Below are 25,770 nucleotides of genomic sequence, written 5' to 3' on the forward strand. Positions count from 1 at the left end.
TATGCCTTTTCATGAGCCACCTCTGCGCCACATAGTTTTACTGAATCCAACAGAGATACCAGAGCTCTAAGGAAGCTCAGGATATGGAGGATGCTAACACTGGTCCTTCTACTTACACACTGTAGAAGTACCTGCTCTTAGATCAGAAGTCAAGTGCTGCCCTTTAAAGACACATGAAATGATCATCATTCCGTCAGGCTTTGAATTGCTCCAGTTCTGGTGAGTGACAAAGTAAACTCACAGCAGTTTACACAGAATGGCTTTGCCTTATTTTTTATTTTAGCCATTTGTGAACGTACTGTGTGGGTGACAGACATTGGTTGCCTAATCATTAAAGTGAAGCAAGTTCAGTGCAAGCAGAAACCATCACACTGCCTTTCGACAATGGCCTCTGAGAGAGGCTCCATACAAACTGAAGGCTGACTTTCTTTTCTCTCTCCATTTTTCCTCCTCCTCCCCTCCCCTCCACTGACAGCCTGCTTGGATGAAGAAGGTTTGTCAGCTATATGAATTTACTTAGTAAGTGCTTACCTAATTAGTCTTGAATACGATCACAGGTGTTGGGGTTGAACCAGGAATGCAGAATACGAGTCAAAGCCAGAAACGGAGCCTCTAACTTCTCCACTGGAAACCCTGAAGTCTGTACAGTGTTTAAACTGGAATTGACAGCAACCAGTAGGCGAGGCTGCAGCCAAAGAAGGAACTCAAAACCTCCCTCCCTAGACTGCACCAAGGGCGTGGGGCCCAACGTTCACCTTGAATGCACCTGGGCAAATTCAGGGTCTGACACTGGGCTCCCTCATGACCTCTGCCAAGTAATCAGTCAAAAGCTTTCCAGATCTGGAGCCTACTCCACAGACTGGGCCCATGCCCAGAACAGCAAGTGACTCGAACCAGTAGGAAAGCTTGCCCAGGTGCCAGGCAGAGACTTCACATCTGACTGACAGATGGGCTCTGAATTTTCTCTTCTCACAGCTTCAGGTCATGAAGAGGGAGCATGTGGGGTGGAATGTTCGATTTGTATACCCAGCCTAAGGGATTTGGTTTAAATTCAATCTTAATTACAACACCAGCCAGGAAAACAAGGCATGATTTCTTTTCATGTACCTTTTTTCTTGCATATGACCTTAAATATATGTTGGGCACAATAAGAGTAAGTATTAGTTTTGTTTTGGGAAATTGTAAATTCTCATTTATAACAGTTCACTTATGTTGTAAAATTAACAGTAAGTTAGCTATATCAGTAAGTTAAATAATCGTTCAACGATTCTTATTTGTTGAATAAAGCATGTAACACTGCACTGGAAAAAACTAAATTTCCTTCTTTCCAGTTACTTTTTGATAATTGTAGCATTCTGTGGAGTGTTCCTAGAGGTTTCTTACCCTGGGTTTAAATGCCTCTCACTTTTGTGCTCCCCTAAATGTTCTGTTGCTAAGGAACACACACACACACACACACACACACACACACACACACACACACACACACACACACCTCTTTAAAGCAGCCCAGATACTCACACTGGGCAAATTATTAAATTAATGTGAGATGCTGACTATTACCACAAGACGAAGGACAGGAAAAAGCCATGACCATGGATGTCCGAGGAAAACACCAGCTCCTGATAATACCAGGAGGTTTCAAACTGGGCCATGTTCCTGGAACATGGTGTTGACAAATGCCCGGCTGCCCGGGTGAGACACTGCTCTAGAGGCCAGATGAAGTCAGACCTGGTCTTGCTGAAGGCACTAACTGACCAGATGTGCGAGTACCAGCTCCGTTGGGCAACACAGAAGCATGCTTCTAGGGGCAGAAAATGAGTATGAGTGAAGAAGTGATCTAAATAATGGCTGGTGGGCAGAGACGAGAGACAAGCAGCCCCTGAGCTGGGACGTTCACGCACAGTCCCTATCAGAGCAGAAAGTCAAGCGAAGACCACCATGCCCACCCCAGGGGGTAACCCCAGCAAGACTCACCTGGAAAGTCCACTCTATTACCCACAACTCTGAGGAAGGGCCCAATTGTCAAGGCTGGACACACCTTTTCCATTTTGTATGAGTCATGTGATCAGGTAGACAGTTTCATGGTATAACTATAATATGTAAATCTACCTTTTAAGATGAAAAATTGTCTCCTTAAATTGAGCCTGATTTGTAGGCTGCAGATCTCAACGTTGTGGCCATCCTATCACACACACACTTCCCACTGCTAAACAGAGAAGCCTGAGGTAGAAAGCTCTCGATATGGGAGACACAGTTACTCTGCTCTGTAAGGTTCACTGTGAATACCTGTGTGGTATTCTAACCTGCTGCAGTAGACACTCTTGCTCATTGCCTCTAAGCTGCAACACCCAGATGGTCAGGGGGTTAGCCTCTAGAAAGCCAGACACTGAGTCCTGGACTTCCATGCAGAGGCTGCGATGATTTACCTCCACATGACCCATGGTTAGCTAGCTTCACGCTCAAGCACAGATCACAGTAGGAGAGACTGAAACTGATTCATATAAAACCAGCCCTGCAATTCTGAAGCAGAGAAACTGTGCGCTGAGTGGGATGACATAATCCCATGTGTAATGCCTACATCTGTTTCAGCTTCTCCTGATATTCAAGTAGTAAATATATTTACTCACGGAGCTTGCATAGGATCAGGTAACTTTCTATGAGCTAGAGTATGAGAATAAAATTCCGCATGTAAGCATGGTTATTAACTTAAATAACTAAGTGCATCCCTAGAAGTAAGCCCCTTTAACTGTCTTAAATGCTGAGGCAGAATCATGGCTTTTTAAAGCTAGTTAGAGCTGGAGAGTGTGGGCCTAAGAGAAGCTTTTCAGTATACCCTAAGACACCTTGCAAGTGCATGATGTGAAGTCTGTGAAGGCTGCAAGCATATTCTACCCTGTCATCTTGTGCGCGCGCGCGCGCGCACACACACACACACACACACACACACACACACACACACACACCCTGCTCTGAATATATGTATATTAGAGGGTTCTTGGGATAGTGCAGTCTAATACCATCAGTTATGGAGAGATGTCCATGTTAGGTTAATAGGGATGGAAAGATGCCCTGTAAGAACACACACACACACACACACACACACACACACACACACACACACACACACCCTGCTCTGAATATATGTATATTAGAGGGTTCTTGGGATAGTGCAGTCTAATACCATCAGTTATGGAGAGATGTCCATGTTAGGTTAATAGGGATGGAAAGATGCCCTGTAAGAACTCACACACACACACACACACACACACACACACACACACACACACACACACACACCCTGCTCTGAATATATGTATATTAGAGGGTTCTTGGGATAGTGCAGTCTAATACCATCAGTTATGGAGAGGTGTCCATGTTAGGTTAATAGGGATGGAAAGATGCCCTGTAAGAACACACACACACACACACACACACACACACACACACACACACACACACACACACCCTGCTCTGAATATATGTATATTAGAGGGTTCTTGGGATAGTGCAGTCTAATACCATCAGTTATGGAGAGATGTCCATGTTAGGTTAATAGGGATGGAAAGATGCCCTGTAAGAACTCCTCCTCACACTGCAGCCTTAAAGAAAAAGTTACATGGCATGTGACACTGCGCTATTTCATGTGTCTGTGTTCATGACCATACACGTGTACATATGCAGGTGTGGAAGTATGGGCAGAGCCCATAGGTTAATTTCAGATGTCTTTCTCTATTGCTTCTTACCTAAATATGAAGACAGGATCTCTCAATGAACAGTGTGCAGATCCAGCTATACCTGCTGGCTGGTAAGCTCATCTCCTGTCTCAGTCTCCCCAGTGCTAGATTCTAGGTGTCTGCCAATACACCCACATTTTCATGTGGGCACTGGGGATTAGATTCAGGTAGTTTTGCTTGCATGATGCGTACTTTATTAACTGAGTCTTCTCCCCAGCCCTACTTGGACTATTCTGACTTGGAATTTCATATAAATGAATAATACCAATAACTGATGATATTAGATTTGTCTGAATTTAATGTTCAATTACCTCTAAATATTCAAATATTTTACAAATGTAAATACCAAGAAACTTAAATATTTGTATTTTTATGGAAAGTCAGTTTTTCCTCAATACATTTTCTGGGCGTTCTAAATCATTATTGACTAAAGAAAAGGATGTGTGTGTGTGTGTGTGTGTGTGTGTGTGTGTGTGTGTGTGTGTATCTCCTTTTCTTAAAAAATAATTAACATGTGGCACATTTATCACGTAAAACTGACTTAGAACTAAATGTTCTCCAAGCAAATATACTATTTTTACTATCATTCCTTTTTATTCTGAATGGGGTGAGGAGATAAATTTCAGTTTTATAATTTACTAGGGAAAATGATGTGAAACTGTACTTTCTCTAGGTCAAACACAATTGAAATCAGAAATTTACTATGGTCAATATTGTGTTCAATTTTGGATTATTCTGAGACAGAGTGTAAAATAAAAGAGGCTAAAGGCTGAAGAGAGAAGGCGTTCCACCGGATCCGAGAGAACTCTCACTGTCAGCCTTGGCCCTCAGAACAGCAACATCAGCACCACTCCCCCTTAGAGACAAGACCTGGGATTCAGAGATGAAGTGACCTGTGGAAGGTCGGACAGGAGGAAGCAGAGTCTCTTCGCCAGGGCTTCCACGAGCTCTCAGCAGTCCACATCCACTTTCCTAAGGCCATCAACTCACCCATGTGATTTTGTCATCAACCAAGAGGATCCTCCAGCAATTGCCTTGTGTACTGACACCAGAGAGCTCCATGAATGAAGAGGTACTACTGCCTTTGGTGGCCTGGAACAGTCATGAGTTCTCCTTTCTTTTTTAAGTTTTGTTCATGACTTTCAGGTACTATTTTAGGATGATTTCCCACAAATCCTGCTTCCTCTTGCTGCCTGTAAAGTGCCTCTGGACCTCAGGCATGTGGCTATCATCTTTTCTCTCCACCTCATTTAGCTTTTATCTACGCATTTGATACTTTTATATTTTCAATCCCCTATTAAAGGGTAGTTCTTTCTATCTGGGTTGATCTTAAAATTGTTATTTCCAATAATTTCACATTTTGGAGTTCTGTTTTCCTTTTGGCTTATCGCTTAAACTAACCCTGTTAAAAAAAGATACTTGATTTCATTTTTTTCTCTTTCCTTGTGTGACCTGATAAATATTCAGAGATTGGCAGTGCTGTCTCTAGACAGCAGTGTGCAGATCACGTTCTGGCTCAATGGTTGAATGCATGCTTAGCATGTGTGAGCCCTGGGTGTAACCCTCACCATCGATCGATCAATAAACAAATACAAGAAAGGTTTTAAATACAAAATGATGGTCAATGTTACAAAAGCATTTCAGGAGACATTTCTAAATGTATCTTGCTGCCACATTGAGAGTTCATGTAATTTCAGTTACTAATTATGATACAGAATTAAATCTTTAGACACAAGAAAAACCAGATATAATTTAGAGGAAATCACCCCAAGATTAACAGCTAGTATGTTGTCCTCGGTAGAAGTGTGTGCTGTGTCTAACTTACTGTTTATTCATGTGTTTACTAATCATATTCTGTCTTCATATTCTGTATTGCAGGGTCAATATGGAAGTATCTACAAAAGTAATATACAAAAATAAGTTTTACTGTTCCTTGGTTACGCAAATTGAGCCCCCTTTCTGAAGGTCAGACCTTATTTGTTGGAAGCAGAGGGAGAGGAGCAACTTCCATGAATATAAATAAAGATATAGGCAAGGGCTAGAAGATGAACATTCAATTAGAACTCACACACAAACACACTCACTCTTAAGGCTGCTGAAGTATCAAGTCTTCAATTCTCCATTAAAAACAAGCCCTGATTATAAGCTTTCAAATGATTTAAAGATGTGAAAGCCTGTCTGCAGTTGAACCCTGTTCAAAGCCAGAACAGAAATCATTTCTTCTTCTTCCAACTCCAAGTCTGTGTAGGAGAAGGACATCTGATAGAAGTGGCTGTGCCAGTCTAACCAACTCTAAATACAAAACGCTTCAAGCAACATTTGGATACATATAATTTGACAAAAAGTTTTGTAAACTTAAGCTTTGAAAAAATAGAAACTATAAGCTCCAACAAAAAGCTTAATATGTAATTGAAAGAAAATAATATTTTGTAGAAAAAAAAGTTGCCCTTCCAAAAAGAGACAAAAATGACTAACTTTTATTTCCCAAGAGAATTATGCTACTTTTATACAACAAAATTACAGCCACCACAAATTGCTTTCAACAATTCCATTGCTTCTTCATTTGACCACTTGAAAATCAAGATTCTTTCAGATTATAAATATAACTTTTTATAACTCTGTTATTACGTACTGTGAATGGGGAAAGAGGGCCAATCTTGTGGCTGTAGCGTCGAATGGCTTCTCTGATGTGGCAGGGCTGGATGGCATCGCTGTGAGCCTCAACACCACAGGCCACAGTGCTCTGGGACAGAAAAACACATAAATTGTTACTAAATCAAAAACACACAACAGAACTACAGTGTATAAAATATGAAAATAAACCTTTATAAAATGAACCATTTTCCCCTTAGGATGCACATCACTGCTGCCATATACTACATCTAAAGAGAAAGTTCCATTAACAAATCAAAGATGACTTTTCCATGACCCCATCTGAGCAGACCCACCAAATGCAGTTTTTATGCCTTCAATATTTCACCCAAGCCTTCATGTCAGGTAGGAGCATACGGCCACTTGTATGCTGGCAAAAAGTGTCATGGGGGCTTGTTGAAAGACCCACAGGAAGCTCTTTTCAAGAAAAAAGTTTAAACATTTATTATTATAAATGTTTCTTGGGAGATTCTTGGGCTTATTTTGAAATGACTTGAGTCATGAATTTAAAATGAAAAAATGTAAAATGGTCATATATTTGTCATATTGGGAACTGTCACAGAAGACCATTTAATTTGATTCCTAATATTTTAGGTGTCCTTGAGATAAAGTAAAATAAAACCTTCCTATTTTATCTCACGTATGAAAGGCATGTTTGAGAACACAAAAAGACACATGAAAGATTATGTGCAATGAGAGTGTGAGTACAAACTCATGAAACTACATATATTCACATGTATGTATGACACATGTATATATGTGTATATATGTATGTGTGTGATACAACTTCAAAAAATTAAAATGCTCTTTGAATTCCCAGTGCAGTAAAAGGCCCTGAACTGTCCTAGCCAGGTCTGCAAGTTCAGCCTTGGGCCCAGATACCTTGGGTCCAGATTAGAGCCCATAGGTTACCAGCTCTGTAAATATCTCTGGGCCTCAGATATGGTTTTTTTTCCCCTGTAAATTAGGATAATAATTCTAAGTACTTCACAGGTGGGCTGTGAAAATAAATGAATTGAAATATATAAGGCATACTAAGCCATCTGAAAGCACAGTAGGCGTTGGATGTCAGCTCATCAACTCTATAGAATAAAGAGAAAGAACTATCCAGTCTATATGCTATTTTAATTGTGTTCTGGAACCCACTCACAGTCACCCAATTAGTGTCATTTGCTTTCCTGAGCCTACAATTACAGAGATGTTTCTGATAATTCTCACAAATTTGACATCATGATTACTCACAGGGAACATGATTCTGTGTGTAGAACCTCTGCAGATAACAGTTTGAGACAATCTTACCAAAATGAAAAGACACAGCCTCTTTGATTCAGCAAATTTACCTTTAAGAATTTTCCTAATGACACATTTCATGATTACAAGATAAAATGTAGAAATATACACATGAATAGTTAATACACTACCATTTGGATTGACAACTAAATGCTTACTAGTAGGACTAGGCAAATAAATTATGATATAGTCATTCAAAGAAACAGAAAAGATGACATGCATTATAGGCCTTTCATATTCTTATAGTGTGATTCCTAAGACACATGTGTGAAAAAACAACAAGGTATTCAATCACTCAGCGCTGTGTTACTGCTTATTGAGAAGAAAGCTTGAGCAGGGGTGGTGGTGTACTTCTCACACCTTTAATCCCAGCACTGGGGAGGCAGGAGAATCTCTGAGTTCCAGGCCAGCCTGGCCTATAAAGCAAGGGCTACACAGAGAAACACTGTCTCCAAACAAACCAAATGTTGTTTATCCATTTAAACATGGACATCTCTGTGAGGGTTCAGTGAATACAGTAACAGGGCTCTCACACAGGGCAAGTGGCTAGCTAAGACAGGAGTCAGAGGAAGACTTACTTTTCATTATGTTCTTCCCTGAACTGTGAAAACATACTTTTAGTCTATGTACAGATGAGTAGAGCAATGAATATTCCTACCAAACAAGAATAGCTGCTGGCTATCCAAGCTGAACTTAAAAGAAGAAAAGAAGACTTAAAACATAAAACAAACGGGCTCTTGATTATTTTGTTATAACAAGAGTTGAAATAAGCCAAATCAGAATTCATGGAGGAGCTCTCAACCTCTCCTGTGCCCACATCACATGGGTAAAGTTATCTTAACCATCACTTTGGCAGTGATGTAAAGGTATAAATTGTTTCTTTGAGTGCTTTCTCAATTCACACTCCATTTCATTTCACCCTTGGAAGGTATACATGTGAATAAAATGCAGCCATCAGGTCCCCAGATGTAAGCACAGACTCTTCAGTGTGTCCATCTTGCTCTGTGACTTATACACCTGCCTTCATAGTTGATGACCATCAAGGAGGTAGCAGGATCCTCTCCACTTGTGGAAATTTATGTGAGTATTGAGCTGAATTTAGAACCTAAAGAGAAAAGCTGCCAGTAGGAACTCAAGATGGAGTGAAGAAGTAGACACCGAGGTCAGTATCCTGTATGTGCAAAATGAAGTCCTAAGTCCTATGTACAATCCCCTACCATACTCTCCTAAATTTACCATTTTCTCCTTGCAAATTTATTTAGTTTTCATGTCTTAACTCAAGGGGAAGACAGAACTTCTGCTAAGTTTGCCGATAGATTTGATCCTGTTTATAGAAGGTTTTGTCCCAATTCCCTGAACTTTGCAATGGCAATCCCATAGGACCCGGGCACACTGAAGTAGCAGACTACCTGGTCTGAATCTACCTGTCCTCTCTAGATTCCTACATTGAGATCTTAATGACCAAGGGCTTTAGGAGGTGATACAGTTAGGAGGGTAGAGCCCTCACTCTTACTCCCATGTGATGTGAGGTGATTCTACACAAGAAACTATATGCAGACATTCCCTAACCAGTGAATTTGCCAGCACCTTAACTTTGGACTCCCTAGCCTTTGGAATGTGAAAGACAAATTTCTCATTTGTAAGCCACATAATTTATAGCATTTTACTGTAGCAGCCTAAATGGACTACGATAGAATAATAAATTAGAAATGACCTCTGCTTGTTAATTTAAAAAAAAATTGCTTATCTTTATTATATGTGTATAGGTGTTGTGCTTGCCTATATGTCTGTGCACCACAAGCATGCAGTACCAGCAGATGCCAGAAGGAGCGTCAGATCCCCTGGAACTGGAGTTAACAGAGGGCTGTTAGCTGCTATGTGTGGCTGAGGTTTAAGCTTGGTCTTCCCCAAGACCAGCCAGTGCTTTGACCCAATGAGCCATCTCCAGCCCTCCTGATTGCTATTTGTAAATATGGAGACAAGACACACTGGGTCATGCATCTTTTTAAAAAATAAAGTTAACTTTATCTTTATAAAAGTTAAACACATACATTTTTGTGAGAATTCCATTCAATTTTCCATTTTGCCAAGTTCATACTCATCTGCCATTATTAGTAACTGCTGGCATTGACATGAATGGAGTTACCATGGGCACTTCTACATTTTCTTGGTTTGTCCACTGAGGTCAGTGAAAGAGAGGTTTTTTAAGTTAAAGTTTATATTCCTAGTAATTTTTTTTTCATCTCAACAAATACCTTATGTCACTATCCAGTTCCTCATCAAGGTGCTTAGAATCTGTTCAAGTTAAAGTCCACATTTAGAAGTATCAATTTAGATGAGAATCAATCTACCTCAAGACCCAACAATACCACTCTTGGGCAAATACCCAAAAGATGCTCAATCATACCACAAGGACATTTTCTCAACTATGTTCAGCATTATTCATAATAGCATGAACCTGGAAACAACCTAGATGCCCTTCAACTGAAAAATGGATAAAGAAAATGTGGTACAATTATACAATGGAGTACTACTCAGCAGAGAAAAACAATGACAGCATGAAGTTTGCAGGCAAATGGATGGAACTAGAAAAAAATCATCCTGAGTGAGGTAATCCAGACCCAGAAAGACAAACATAGTATGTACTCACTCATAAGTGGATAGTAGATATAAAGCAAGGGATAATAAGGCTATAATCCACAGCCCCAGAGAAGCTAGGCAACAAAGACCCTAAGAGGGACACATGAATCACCCTGGGAAGGGGAAATAGATGAGATGGGGGATAGGAACATGAGGGATCAGGATGGCTGAATTGGGGGAGGGACAGAGAGAGAGAGCAATGAGAGAGAGATCTTGATAGAGGGAGCCATTATGGAGTTAGGGAGAAACCTGGTGCTAGGGAAACTCCCAGGAACCCACAAAGATGACTCAGCTATGACTCCTGGCAATAATGGAGAGGGTCCCTGAACTGGCCTTCTCTTGTAATCAGATTGATGACTACCCTAATTGTCATCATAGAACCTTCATCCAGTAACTAATGAAAGCAGATGCAGAGATCTACAGCTAAGCACTGGGCCGAGCTTCAGGAGTCCAGTCGAAGAGAGAGAGGAGGGATTACAGGAGCGAGGTGGGGGTGGGGTGAGGGAGTGTTAAGATCATGATGGGAAAAGCCACAGAGACAGCTGACCTGAGCTAGTGGACTGACAGCTGGGGAACACGCATGTGACAGAATTAGGCCCTCTGAATGTGAGTGACAGTTGTGTGGCTTGATCTATTTGGGGGATCCTGGTAGTGGGAATAGGATTTATCCCTGGTGCATGAACTGGCCTTGCTGAAGCCCATTCTCTATGGTGGGATACCTTGCTCAGCCTTGATGCAGGGGAGAAGGGCTTGGACCTGCCTCAGCTTGGTATGCCAGACTTTTTTGCTTTCTAATACACAAAGCTTGGCGTGTATATTGGAGGCTTAATTATTTTATTTGTATTTTATCCACTGTTTTTACTGAAATGGAACTATATGCTTTTATCACATGAGATAATATAGTGAAATATACATTATGGAATGTTAAATGTAGCTTAAACAAATATGTTGCTTCACTATCATTATTATTATTGTTATTATTTTTGGGGACCATGTAACTTTCACATTTTACATTACTCAAGAATCTTTAACACATCCAATTTGCTGTGCCAACTGTTTTTTGAAATCTGTTCCTCTTTATTTGATAGTTCCACATCCCTGAGAGAATACATTATTTTTCTGTGTAATAAATAGCACAATTATGCCACCATAACTGAAGTTTTCACTGAGAAAATGACAATATACATACAGAGCTGACTATAGAATGTTGTGTTTGGATATATGAAGAGAAATAATTAATGATCTTAAAATGGAAAATTTGGGATAAATCAGATATTTAGTGGAAGACCTAGACCGTGAAATACCCCAAATTTCATAGTTTTAATAAGACAAAGAAAGAAGTGTGTTTAAATATTCAAGTGAAAAAATTTCCAAAATGTATGAAGAATTATTTCATGTATGCACAATTACGAGGTTAATTACAGCTCATTTTCATATACTTTGCAAAGTATGCAGAGAAGTGTGCAGCACATGAAAACAATGATATATGTATGTTGATTTAAAATTTAAAACAAGGGAAGTCAGAAAACAGTGCAATGGCATAATTTGAATATTGAAACACAAAACTATCAACCTAGAACTCTGTATTGAAATGTCTTTCAGGAATAAAAGTTTGAGACAAATGGAAACTAAACAAACCATCACTAGCAATCTGGAGAAATAACAAAGCTGAGAAGTAACCCTACCTGGCTTTATGCTTTCCTGTAAAACTACAGTAATCAAGACAGGGAAATATGGACAAAACCTCACAGATGAGTCAGTGGAACAACTGGAAGCCTTGGGGAAAAAACCCATCTGTACTTCTATAACTTCAGCCATCTGACTGTAACAAAGCTGCTACAGTTCTGCAGTGACTAGAAACCCAAGTGTAGAAACTGAGTGTGTTGGGGGTGGAGAGATTGCCCAGTGGTTAGAGCACTGGATGCTCTTCTAAGGGACCCAGGTTGGATTCTCAGCACCCACACAGTAGCTCACAAAGGTCTCTAATTTCAGTTCCTAGTGATCCGTCATCCTCTTCTGGCCTGTAGGGACACTGATGTATATGACACACATACATGCAGGCAAAACCCACATATGCATAATTAAAAAAAAAGAAACCTTGAATTTGGCCTAGACTTATGCAATATATTGTATAAATTAATTTGCCCACATTGATAGAACTACATGGAAAATCTAAAGCCATAAAGCCTACAGAAGGAAATGAGAATATCATCATGACCCAGAAACAGGAAAAAGAAGAATTAAACTTCATCAGAAATTCACCTTCTGTTCATTAAAAGACACTATTAAGGGGATGGTGTAGTGGCACACACCTGTCATTTCAGCACTTGAGAGGCTGAGGCAGGAGGATTATGAAGCCAGTATGGGCTATAAAGTGAAACTCTATCTTTAAAAAGATGCCATTAAGCCGATCAACAGATAAGTCACAAACTGAGAGACAGTGCGTGTAAGGTAGCACTCAGCAACAGACCTTTACCTAGGATGCATAGAGAACTCTTACAGACTGGTACTACCTCTGCCCTTCCCCATCAGTGAACAGACCTTTACCTAGGATGCATAGAGAACTCTTACAGACTGGCACTACCTCTGCCCTTCCCCATCAGTGAACAGACCTTTACCTAGGATGCATAGAGAACTCTTACAGACCAGTACTACCTCTGCCCTTCCCCATCAGTGAACAGACCTTTACCTAGGATGCATAGAGAACTCTTACAGACCAGTACTACCTCTGCCCTTCCCCATCAGTGAACAGACCTTTACCTAGGATGCATAGAGAACTCTTACAGACTGGTACTACCTCTGCCCTTCCCCATCAGTGAACAGACCTTTACCTAGGATGCATAGAGAACTCTTACAGACCGGTACTACCTCTGCCCTTCCCCATCAGTGAACAGACCTTTACCTAGGATGCATAGAGAACTCTTATAGACCGGTACTACCTCTGCCCTTCCCCATCAGTGAACAGACCTTTACCTAGGATGCATAGAGAACTCTTACAGACCGGTACTACCTCCGCCCTTCCCCATCAGTGAACATCCATTAGAAGGGTTAGAGTAAAGCCAGTGGTAACAGCAGACAGAGATGGGGCGAGGGGGGAGGACCTGAAGGATGGGGAAAGGAATGACCAGATGGATATGACAAGTGTTGCCATAGTAAAATGTCAACTGTATTTACAGACTGGCAACTGCATGCCAATCAAGATTGAAGGTATAGTGTTCACACTAGAATTCTCTTAACTTCTCCTTGTATAAAAGAAAAAATATCAGTATCTTGTTTATGCACACTGTTGGAACACGGTCCAAGAATGGAGGTATATGAGTAGATTGCTGAGTACTTGTAAGAAAACTCCAAGAAACCAAGACAAGAGTCTTGTGACATCTGTTTCTTTAAAAACATGGCCTTGTTCTTAGATTGTGCTTCTGTGCTCCTCCCAGGTATAGTGGATAGGAGAGAGTTCACTTCAGATTATTCAGTACAACTGGCTATTCTTTGTTTATATGCCTCTATGGAAAAACATGTTTTGCCGTGTGTGGTTTGCCCACCACATGTGGCTTGCCCTTGTGATTATACACTTTGCTCATGTGACTCCTCTTAACCCTCAGATATAAACTGTCTGATGCTTTGAATAAAGTTGGCTATTGCGTGAAACTAGTCCGCCTCATTTATTGGCTCCACTCCCCCAGTCGCACTGCCTGGAGAGTGGTCAACAGCACACAAAAGTTGTTCAAGTCTGACTGGATGCCATTGACTCTGGGTACATACAAGCTGGCTGCTTCTTAAGCTTTGAGCAGTGAGAAACACATACACACACACAAAACCCCCCAAACCCAAAATATTTCTCTCCACTTTCTATCAAAAAAGAAAGAAGAAAGAAAAAACCATAACACAAAGCCAAACGACGATGACGACGATGATGACGAAAACCACTCACCTTCTTCCTCTTCCTCTGCTTGCTTTTAGTGGAGTCTTGTCCAGCACTCCCATTCCCCAGGGATCCGCATGTGGCTCTCCCGGAATGCTGTGATCCAGAAGAGGGCGCTGTTGGTGTAGGAGGCGGTGTGCTCTCAGGAGAGTCTGGGCAGGACTTCAAACAGGACCCCTGCACAAAGACACCAGCTTTGAGATGAACTGACCAGACCTCCCGGCAATAGATTATCTTTACTGCCTTTTGTGTTTAATACCATTTATAGCTTAAAAATTTATTCTTATCTATTTCACAGAAATGGATGTCTTTGCCCTAAAGTTCTAGTCATGACAATTTTTAATCTAATCATTCAGACAAAAATTAAAATTCTACACCCACTGCTTCTAACAAAATCTGTTAACTTTGTTGGATACCATGGAATTTTTGCTTGTATTTTAGATTTGCAAGTCTTCAAAGGACTCTCTAAACTCTCCTCAGACTGGATGGCTTTTAGACATTGTGTATGTCAGTGGCTACCCACATTTCCCCACAGCTCAAAATCATCATTTTAGAATCACTGAGTCTTCCAGTCTGTTCTATATGCAATGTCCTCTCTCCTTCCTTAATATTGCTCTTTTATTTATGTGGACTTTAAGCCTGTTATTTATTTCATCTCAAATATTTGAAGAACTATATTCTCAGCATCCTCTTCTCCAAGGTTAATTACTCTAACTTCTTGAAGCCAGTTATCACAGACATGCTTTTGAGTTCCTCCACAGCCCCCTTAATTCCTCTTCACACATGCTCACTGGGTGAATGACATCCTGGAAAATGATGTTAGGAAACAGAGGTTCTTGCACTCGCAGATAAATGGGGATAGGGGACAGGTGTGGCCTGGCCCTACAGATAGCGAAGAGGTCACCTAGGCTACTAACCACTTCCGTTTCTAGCCATCTGAGAAGAAAACTGGCTGTACATCTCTTCCTCTGAAGAGACAACATTTATGTTCAGCATTTCTGGTTTCCCTAGTGCTGCATGCAAGGACCTCTGTGCTCCCAACAGGATGGTGCTTAAACACCAGAACAACACATTTTCTTGTCATATAACAATACTGGCTTCTAAGAAATTTACAGGTATTCCAGATATCTAAGTCATTTTCTTAGATAGTCGTACCCACACTGCCCTCATTCTAGTAATCATACTAACCATGCGCTCTGTGGCTCAACCGTTCTCTATAATATAGTGAAAGAAATGATGTTAGATTTTGCAGAACCCTTGCTGAAATTCTGGTACCGGTCTCAACAGTGTTTCCTTGATCACACTGTCTGGAGATACCACCAAACAAGAGACGGTAAAGCTAATTGTGGTTGAGTAGTCTTTGCCCAAAATGCTTAGGGTAAGTTTTGTTTCAGATTTCGGATTTTTAAAAAAATATTTTGGAATATCTATACAGCTCCACGGGATCATGTCCACATGTGTGTAAACCATATGCTGAAAAAGATCTAGAAAATGTAGCTATTACCATTGCTATTACATTTGCTAGTCTGGTGTCAGGAACCCAAGCTTAACCAGATTGGTTCCTTATGTAGCTAGTGTTTAAGAATGACACCCCTCAGATAAGACAAACCCAATCAACCTGGTGACTGATTCCAGTACATCGGCACTGATGCCAGGATCTTCTAAAAACATCTCTGAGTTTATCATCCTTCAGTCCAGATCCTGAACTAGTCTTTGATAATTTGCAGTAGTCTGTAACACTACACAACCCCAGGCTTTCAATTCTTTTTTAAATGCAACTTCCTATTAGTTCACTTTAATGAGTTTTTAGTTTCAACAGAGTTACCCACTTCCATCCCTTGTACAATTGTTCTTTTGCTGCCTCTGAGGTCCAGAATGTTGTTTCTCTCCAGTTTCCATACCTTCAACACTTTGCTGTCCACATGCATGCACACATGAGATTAAGTTTAATTCTCTAGGAGGTTCATTTGGAAGTCAGTATGATATACTGACTTGGCTCCTGGGCTTGTTTACGTATTTGCTTGTTTGTTTTACAAATCCTGCAGTCTCCCTGAACCCGGCCACTGCCATTCTCCAGATGCCTCTCTGGCCCAGATTTGGCACACTCCTTCATGCTGGCTGCTGATTTGCAATGCTGATGAGTGAAAATTCTGCCTTAGCATGGAATTATCTCTGAGTTTTATCAGACAATAAAGGGCAGGAGGGAGACGGTCTCTATGAATGTCTACTTTGACTACCAGACGCAGGGGAGAGTAGGTGGATGTCAGGCCAGGAAAAAGCTTCACTGACACGCTTTCAGGATGCTCTCTGAGACTCAAGCTTCTACCTCCCATAGAGCCCAGGAAACCCAGTACACATAGGACATTTTTTGAACTGCTCGTCAGCTGGGAAAAGCGCCTGTGGTTATTGAGTAGTTGCCCAGGGCGGCTCGGCCACCCTGGAGAACCAAGAAAGAGGGATGGGGATGTTGGGGGTGTTTTCTGAGACTTGCAAGCAATCACTTGAATGCTCAGGAAAAACTAGGTTGTTATGTTCACAGTAAATTTCCTCAATTAGAAATGTTACAACAAATTTGTCTGATGTTAATGGAAAGCACACTATACACATACTCATAAAGCATCAAAGACATTGCAAAGGGCGCTCTTTGACATCATAATTGGGGTTTGGAACATAAAGAAAATAAAGAGTGTTTAATCAACTAAGTAAGCTTTAGGAACTTTTAAAGCATGGTGACTGATAATGATGTATGACCCTTTTAATGGGCATAAACATTTCAATCCCTACTTGGATTTCAAGCCAATCTGATTCTCCAAGGGCTATGAAGAAAAGGCTATGACTTCTGGCTTGTTAATAAGATGCTACATGAGCAGATATCATGGTATATATTCTACCCATTGTAGGGAAGAATATGTAACTTGGGGTCCATGGTGAGTCCACAGACTAATAGAATAGCTTCAGGTACTCTCTAAACAACCCAAATTACCCTTAAAAATGTGTACCTGGAATGGGATTTATAGTTTTTCTCAAACATTCAAAAAGGTCCTTGGCATAAAGCAAATCACAATTGTTATCTTAGAATCGATTTGAGATACCATCCTCATCCATAGATGTAACAGCAAGTAGATGTGTGTTATTAGGTGGGCTTTGCCATGTTCAGGTTATACATTTCAGCCAGCTTGATCTAAACTCACTTTATAAGTACAGAATCAGATGTGAACCTAATCTGTCTTTATTCCTCTCTATGGTTATTAGAGTGAATGATACGATACTGCTGTTTTTGTTATTAAGAAACTCAAATACTGACAAATGTATTCAACATGTTCTGTTTCATTTCTGGTTTTCAGGCACATCATGCTAGTAGAGAATATTTTAGAAACTGAAAAATGGTGCACAGTTATGCAAAAGGTTACACATGCAGAGGCTTCCCAGTTCCTATAGAAGAGGCCCTAGCAGCACAAACCAGGTCAGACAAGAGGTGCCAATATTCAAACTGAGGATAAATGGAGCCATGTCAATATAAATTATTGTTGAGATAAATCAATAAATGAAATGGAAGGCTATGAATAAATGTTAGGAATTATTACATGATAAGAATCCCCCCTCCAGCTCACTCCAGGGTCTCTTGATTTCTTGCATGTTGAGCAAAAATTGTACCATTGATCTATAGCCCAACCTCAACTCTCATCATTTGAGCTACAAAGAAATAGTTTTCTCCATCATTATGTAATTATATAGACCAGTTATTCACTCCACAAGTCTCAAAGTGAGACAGGATCAGCAACCATCTGTCTGTCACTGAAGGGCTAGGAAAGACAAGTATTCTTTAAACAGGATTCTTTTCTAATTTATTAAATTTAATTATTTAATTTATTCTTTAAGGAAAAACAGTATCCTTTAAAAAACAAAATGGGACCAAAAGGTGAAAAAGTCATCACAAATAGATAGATCCTCAGGGCTTGGCATAACAGATAGTCAATCAGTATTTGTGTAAATGGTCAGTGTATTAAGATTCTCTAAAGGCTGTGCATTCCTATACAATGTTTTCCAAAGGAGAACTAATGTAAACAGGCAACAAATCCACAGATGTATTCTCCTCAGATGTTCTACTACTCACCTCAGCAGAGCTGTGATACTGAATGAAGGTTGCAGAAATGGCGTGGCTGAAGGGGTCCCCTGCCTTGGATACCATATCCTGCCTCACGAGAAGAGCCAGATCCACTAACTGAAGAACAGAGCAACAAATATAAAGTGATATAGCTGGAAAGAATCATTAATGCCACAGAAGAGGCAATCAGCAATATATTCAGAATGTTATTGATATTAATACAGCCATTCATTTTGGACATGGGACACAGCCTCTCACTGACTGGTGATTGGACCAATTCATAATCACAAATGGCATGTTTGATTTTCTAAGGGAGTAGCTTTCAAATTTCATTTTGTTATCAACAATGGAGCATTTTAAAAATAGGCATTTCTGGACTGTCAGCCCTGGGATTCCAGGCTAGTCTAGGGGTTTCCATTCCCAAAACAGGCTAACAGGAGGCTGACCTTGTGGACACCATACCCAGGGGACCACACCTGGAATGCCATGATCCTATACACGCATACCTTCAGAGATAAAATAGTCACAGAATTTGACAGTCACTTGTTTCAAAGATCACAAACAAACTCTTAAACAAGTCTGTTGAGGATGTAAGACTTCAACATTGAGAAAAATTGGGCATTCCATATACAGTCAGGATAAAGTTGAAGGAACAGACATTTTAAGTACATTTTTTTGTTAACTCATCAAGAATTTCATACATGCCAACAATGTATTAGCTCATCTTCACTCCCAACTCTTCTAATTTCTCCCAGATCTACCCCCATCCTCCTCTTCTTTTTTGGTTTTAATAATCCCAGCTCAATTTGTGCTGACTGTATACTCCTGGGGGCGGGGCGCCCCACTGGGGCATGATAACCCAACTGGAGACACAACCTCAAAGAAAACAGGTTCTCCCTCCCTGAGAAGTCATCACTGTCAGAAGCTCCTCAGGCAGGGGTGGGGCATGTGAGCTGGAGTGTAGACTAGAAAGTTTGTGCAGGTCTAGAAGCAGTATTCTTAACCTTACAGCCCTGAGAACTAGTGACACAAAGAAACATAATCGAGCTAAATTCTAGAATATGATGTATTTCAGTCGAAAAACAATGCTGTTCTTACTCCAGTAGCAGGTGGAATAAAGAACTGACCGTGAACCCTGGGAGGATAAATCAGCAGCAGGAGTTGGATTGACAGTTCAGACTCTTACCTGTGCTACTGTTTCATACGCTAAATATGCCAGAATCTCCATAGCTGTACCATTGGGCTTTATCTCCATGCTGCCACAGTCCAGCCAATCTCGAAATTTGGAAGCTTTTTTGGCTATTAATGAAAACAAAAGTGAAAACCTTCACATGACTGTCAGAAGCTGGAAATATTTCTCCTGAAACTGCAGAGAAGAAATAACGTTCATAGAAACAATGTTTGGGAAAACTCTCTTAACATCTAATTTTTTTTTTTTTTTTAGTCTCAAGAAATTTGAGTTGGAAACCTTGGTTAAGAAGCAATACCATGGTTGCAAAAGTCCCTTGGTACTTGGTCTTTCATCTCTACAGGGGGGATGGTCCGGTCCATCATACTCTCTCACTTTAGGTCTCTCTGGTGGAGAACATGCCACACCTTTTCTCCACTGTATTTCTCACAGTGCTCTACAGTATGTTACCATTGGCTAGAGTCTTAGTTATCACAGAAAAGCTGCTTTGTCCATGCAACTTTATTCTTGTGGAAATAAAATTCTGGAAGAAAAAGCTGTTATGAAGGAACACAGAGAAAGAAACTGCATTTCTAATCCTTCTCAAAATGTGCCTACTACTAAAAGAGGTTCAAAATTGTGAATTGAGAACTAAACCATTGCTGGCCTGAGATAACCTGTACTTAGGTCTTTGCTGACTACGGAGATGTTAAAATTCTTAGGCCTGACTCTCCAAACCAAACTTACTGCAACCTGCCCTCACGGCCAGGAAACTGAGCTGGCCTTGAGTCTAGTCCCTTGTCCTCCCGTCTGCTCCATTGTCACTCCTCTTCATTCACAGTAATCCTGACTGTCGGGCCAAAGGTAGACTGCTCACATCATTTATGGAAATAACCATACATATTTCACGTATGCATAGATTTCTCAGTCCATAGTTCTTTGTTGTTGGCAGAGAATATGCCTGAAGTTCCTGGATACCTAACTGTATCATGTAGATATGGAACCAAGCAGTACATAGACCTTTCATTAAATACCTGTAATTGGCTGGATGGTGTCGTACGCCTTTAATCCCAGCACTTGGGAGGCAGAGGCAGGAGACCTCTGAGTTCCAGGCCAGCCTGGTCTACAGAGTGAATTTCAGGACTGCCAAGGCTACACAGAGAAACTTCGTCTTGAAAAACTAAAACCAAACAACAAAGCAAAACAAAACCCCCAAACAAACAAAACCCAACATTGCAATTGTCCCAGTACTAAGCGGAACTGAATTTGACCAGAGCCTTGCTTAGACATTACTAATTTATCTAGTAATTTAGAGGGAAAGGTGAGTAGTAAAACCTGATCAAATCTGTAAGGGAATCCTAAGAAAATCCACCAATTATCCTTTTGACTAATCTGGCCTTCCTGGTCTGTAAAAGTCTCAACTCAAAGCATGCTGTTTGGCTCTAGTCAGAATCTCAAGCATTCCACATACAGGAGTTTTCTGTAAATAAATCACAGAAGACATGAGGTCCTGCTATTGAAGCACATGTCCAAAGCTGTCAAATGTGGCAGAGTTATGATAACCCCCTAAAAGCTATCTCTCTACAGTAACCAGTCTTCACATACTCTGACAGGCAACAGTCCATCTAACCAGCAAGCTGCAGTGGCTCACAGACACTTGTTCAACATCTGTGGAGTACTTCTGAAGCCCGAGTTAAGAGGCAGCTATCTGGAAGATCAGTGAAACGGACCTTATCCCCCGTTTGCTTGAATGGAGCATTAGGAACACAGAAGCACACGAGACTGCTCCAAGAGATTGATTTTTAAGCTAAGAAAAGGATCATTATTAGTTTTCAGCCACATTCCACCCTGAGTGAGAGGGTTAGCAGTGTCTTTGTAAGACTCAGAATCTAAGTACCCAGTGTATTCCCAGAAAATAATATACCTGGTGCTAACAGACTTACCATATCTATTTCTATAACTAATTCAAAATGATCAAATATATATTTAATAATATATAAATATGTTTAATCATATACACACATATCTTGTTTGTTTATTTTTTTGAGTCTGTGTGTGTGTGTGTGTGTGTGTGTGTGTGTGTGTGTGTGTGTGTGTAATAGCCTTGGCTGTCCTGGAACTAACTCTATAGACCAGGCTGGCCTGGAACTCAGAGATCCTCTTGCCTCTGCCTCCTGAGTGCTGGGATTAAAGGCATATGCTACCACTGTCCAGCCAAAATATATTTCTTCAGTGAAATTCTGGGGTCCAGTCATTATAGCTTTTTAATATCTGTCTGTGTGGGGTATGAGAGTCATGTGTACATGTGCCCCAGTGTGTATGTGATCCCAGGGACTGCCATGAACAGATACTTAAGAAGGAATATGGCAGCTCACAGTTCCCATGTCCTGGTAATTATCAAAGACTGCAAGGTGCTCAGGGCCCTGCCTGCACAGGGCTGGTTTCTGGATGTGCTGGGACGAGCTTTCTCAGCTTTGGTATTCCCGTCACAGAAGACAGGTCTTCTATCCAGGGCTCATAATGAAGCTCCCATGGATACTATATGAGCAAATATTTTTAATGCCAAAATCCTTTCTCCCTACAGAAAATTATGCATAATATATTGCTCAATCTGTGATTTTATCCGAAGGAGAAAATATTAAGTTTCATCTGCTATAGTTTTTTTGTGCTCAATACAACAACAGAAAAGAAATAACAAAACTTAATTAATTCCCAATGAGAGATGTGTTACCAGACTAAGGCCATCAGTTCAGTGTGCGGGAGCACTCCATCTCTTCTTGGGAAGTCAGTTTAAAATATGACTTAAAAAACAGTTCAACTGCACTAAATGCTACTTTATGAGCTGGAGATTTATGCTTATAAAATACCTGAATGCCGTATTTAAACCCCAACATTACCATACAAAACCCTCTCATTTGCTGAAATTGCCATGATCTGAAGTGTCATTTACTTAATGCTTCACAGATGTCTGATGCCAAGTTGTTAGTCAGATTGGAAAATATATTTTGTTAGGAAAAAAAAAATCTTCCAAAACATGTTTTCTTATATTTTACTGATGTTTGCATGGGGCAGTGCTATTTGAAATGTGTCATCTATTTGCACTTCATGATCTAAAATGCTGCTCTCATTTTCCTTTTCCCAATCAAATACTGGTTATCGTGACCACACAATTGCTTTTCATTTACAGACGCCATTGTTTCTGTAACTTCTCCCATGAGGATCACGAGCATCTCCGTCATATTTTTAAATGGACTTTTCATTGCACTTTTTCTCTGACCTTTCCCCAGGATCCTTAGTCACTGCTGGGCTGCGGAGAGACAATCTAACCCACTGTTGGGGTCTTCAGCACTTTGGGGAGTGCCGTCCAGTGACGGGAAGGCACCGACTTTCCTGCTGTCACCCCTGTGGCTAGAGCACTGACTCACAGCTCTGGCCAGCACTTAGCGCTTGCTACAGTAGGAGGTTAAGGACAAAACGAAACACACTACTGAGATGTTACTTTGTGGTAAGATGAGTGTGCACAAAGGGGAGCGTGGGGTTATAATTAATATTGGGAGCTTTTAAATGCCATGACTATTAATGTTCGCTATGGACCAGTATGGTCAGCAATACTGTACTTCAGTAAACATGACTAAGAAACAAGATACCGAAGTAAGAATACTAAGAAAAAAGTAGCTGTTCTGATTAGAGGCTGTATGAATAATTCCATGGCTGTCTGTGTATGCATATGCTCTCAAATCTCCTAACACGACTGATTGTACAACAGTAGAACATAGCAAAATCTTCAGGCTCCACCAGGCAGATGCTGTTTCTGTAACGATTTTAAGGACGCATCATATATCAAAGACATCGGTTTCTACAGAACAGAGAGCATGTCACAGTCTGGGGTATCTGTAACACAGTCCCTCCCTCACACATCCATAAGTGAAGGTAAATGTGTACTCACAGAAACTTAGCTGTCGGCTTTCACAGAATTCTGCATATTGAGCTGAATCCATAGTTCGAGTCTGTCTTTCTGCTCTCTAATGGACAAAAAAATAACAATAATAAATAATAACAACAAAACCTAAGTTTTTAAAGAAAATAGACACTTAACATTCATTCCCAGAGTAGAAACCTAGGCTTTCATTTACCACACTCCACACCTTAATCTAAGAAAGCAGTTAAGGATGGTGACAGACATGTACTATTGTGCATAACCATGACAAGCATTCAGAGCTGAACTGGGGCTGGAGCCACGCCTCCATGGTAGAGTGTACTGCTCTTCCGGAGGACCTCAGTTTGGTTCCCAGCACACACATCTGGTGGCTCAGAACCACTTGTAACTCCAGCTACCTAGGATCTGAGGTACTCTTCTGGTCTCCATTGGCACTGCATTCATGCTCTCTCACACACACACACACACACACACACACACACACACACACACACACACACACACACACACACACACACACACAATTGCAAATAAAAGACAGATCATGAAGTAAAAAATAGCAGTTGTAAGTTTCTTCTTTTGGAAATAAAGCTTACAGTAATTTCTGCTCCTTTGTTAGTGGAGCTAAGACTCAGGACTTGATTACTTAGCCAGTACACAGGCAGTTTTCTGTTTATCCCACCCTTCTAAAACAAAAGCAAACTGTGCAGGGAGGGCCAAGCAGACACGAAAACCATCATGAACACTCATTGTCCATCTGCTTTACAGTTGTGATGTGGCAGTGCTACACCAGGCAGGGGTCAGTGCCTGAAATCCAGCGATCTCCCAGAACACAGCGCCAGAGTTAACACGGTCAATCTTCTTGGTTACAAAGAAAAGAAGGAGAAAGGTAAACACAACACAACTCCTTTAATCTGAGTCTCTGGATGATTCACAGCTTGGGCTGGCTGCATTCGTGGCTTTTTTGATTCAGTTCAGCAAATGTTTGCTCCTACACTGTCTCACAGAGGTAGCATAATTATACTTCACCCATGGTTTGGTGGCGAAGGCTACAACCGCTTCCGTTTCCTTGGTAAGGGGAGCAGGTTGGGATGAGGCAGCCTGGTGCTTCTTGGAAGGGACGTCTGACCAGTAAAGGGAAAAAAAATTCTCTGAGATTTATAGTTTTTTCTGCAGTGGAAGGACTTTCTGCAAATGTTCTTTCTCATAGCTGTGGGTGCACTCAGGAAAGCAGTTTCTAATGGCCACATTACTTTTTTTTCTTGTCTGATTTGAGTTGAATAATCAGTATGCAGGTCTGTTACCTGATGTACTAACTGCTCAGCACAGAAAAGACAGAAGAGGTGCAGTGAGGAAAAAGTGACCCCCTCGGGTGGGGTTCTTCTTGACTCCTTCTTCCCTCTTCTCTTCACCCACTGACTTCCCGCCTCCTTCCTTCCTTTCTTTCCAACCAAATATCCTCACAAACATGTCAGCACAAATCCATACTTCTCTTGGTTATCTACCTGCTTGGCTCAAGTGTCACTTCTGAGCATACACAAGCAAGTATTATACACAAGCAAGTATTATACACAAGCATTATACACAGGTAGTATGCACACACGCGTGCACGCACACACACACACAGGCCTACAGGTGGTTTAGTTCCTCATATCTACCTATTTATTCATTTGTAGTGTGTGTACAGCCAACAACTTTGGGTGTTGGTCCTCAGGCATCTTCCCTCTTTAGTTCTGGACAGCATCCCTGGGACCTTCCTCACACAGTCCAGGCTGGCTTGCCCAGGAGCTTCCAGGGTTTGCCTGTTGCTGTCTTCCACCCTCCTATCCTGCCCTTGCTGGAATTACTGGCACATGCCACCATGCCCAGTGTTGTATTTGATTTGAACGAAGGTCCTCAGGCTTGGGTGGCAGTAATCTACCACATGAGCCATCCGCCTAGCCACTGGCCTCTTGTTTTAATGTGGCTGATATGACTCAATAACTGTTTGCCGATGGAAAAGCAAAAGCAAACTAGTGAGCGTTTAGGCTCTGAACAAGGCCAGTGGGCTACTGATGTGTTCATTTAAGAAATCCCCACCTGGTGGTGCACACATGTAATCCCAGCACTGGGGAGGCAGAGGAAGGTGGATCTCTGTGAGTTCGAGGCCAGCCTGTTGAATGGAGTGAGTTCTAGGACATCCAGGGCTGTAACACAGGGAAACCCTGTCTTGAAAAACAGAATCTCCACACTGATAACCCTGCATCATTCTTATATATGTATGTAGATGTGTGTATGCGTGTTTGTATGATTATAATGAGAACCTCTCAGGGGCGTCTG

At 41.0% G+C, this 25,770-nt stretch overlaps 1 protein-coding gene across 3 annotated transcripts in view; it reads right to left on the reverse strand.

The window, feature by feature from the left end:
- Supt3h (SPT3 homolog, SAGA and STAGA complex component) overlaps positions 1-25,770 on the reverse strand; it is a 378,162-nt gene that overhangs the window by 80,293 nt on the left and 272,099 nt on the right. For all 3 annotated transcript variants that reach the window (XM_036167200.1, XM_036167201.1, XM_036167203.1), the window contains exons 7-11: positions 23,461-23,536; positions 19,533-19,645; positions 18,356-18,463; positions 14,251-14,418; positions 6,370-6,480 (exon numbers count right to left, since the gene is read on the reverse strand). In XM_036167200.1, coding sequence (XP_036023093.1) covers positions 6,370-6,480; positions 14,251-14,418; positions 18,356-18,463; positions 19,533-19,645; positions 23,461-23,536 — 576 coding nt within the window. The remainder of the gene's footprint in view (positions 1-6,369; positions 6,481-14,250; positions 14,419-18,355; positions 18,464-19,532; positions 19,646-23,460; positions 23,537-25,770) is intronic.

Source organism: Onychomys torridus, chromosome 18 (assembly GCF_903995425.1).
Source record: "Onychomys torridus chromosome 18, mOncTor1.1, whole genome shotgun sequence".
Taxonomy (NCBI): domain Eukaryota; kingdom Metazoa; phylum Chordata; class Mammalia; order Rodentia; family Cricetidae; genus Onychomys; species Onychomys torridus.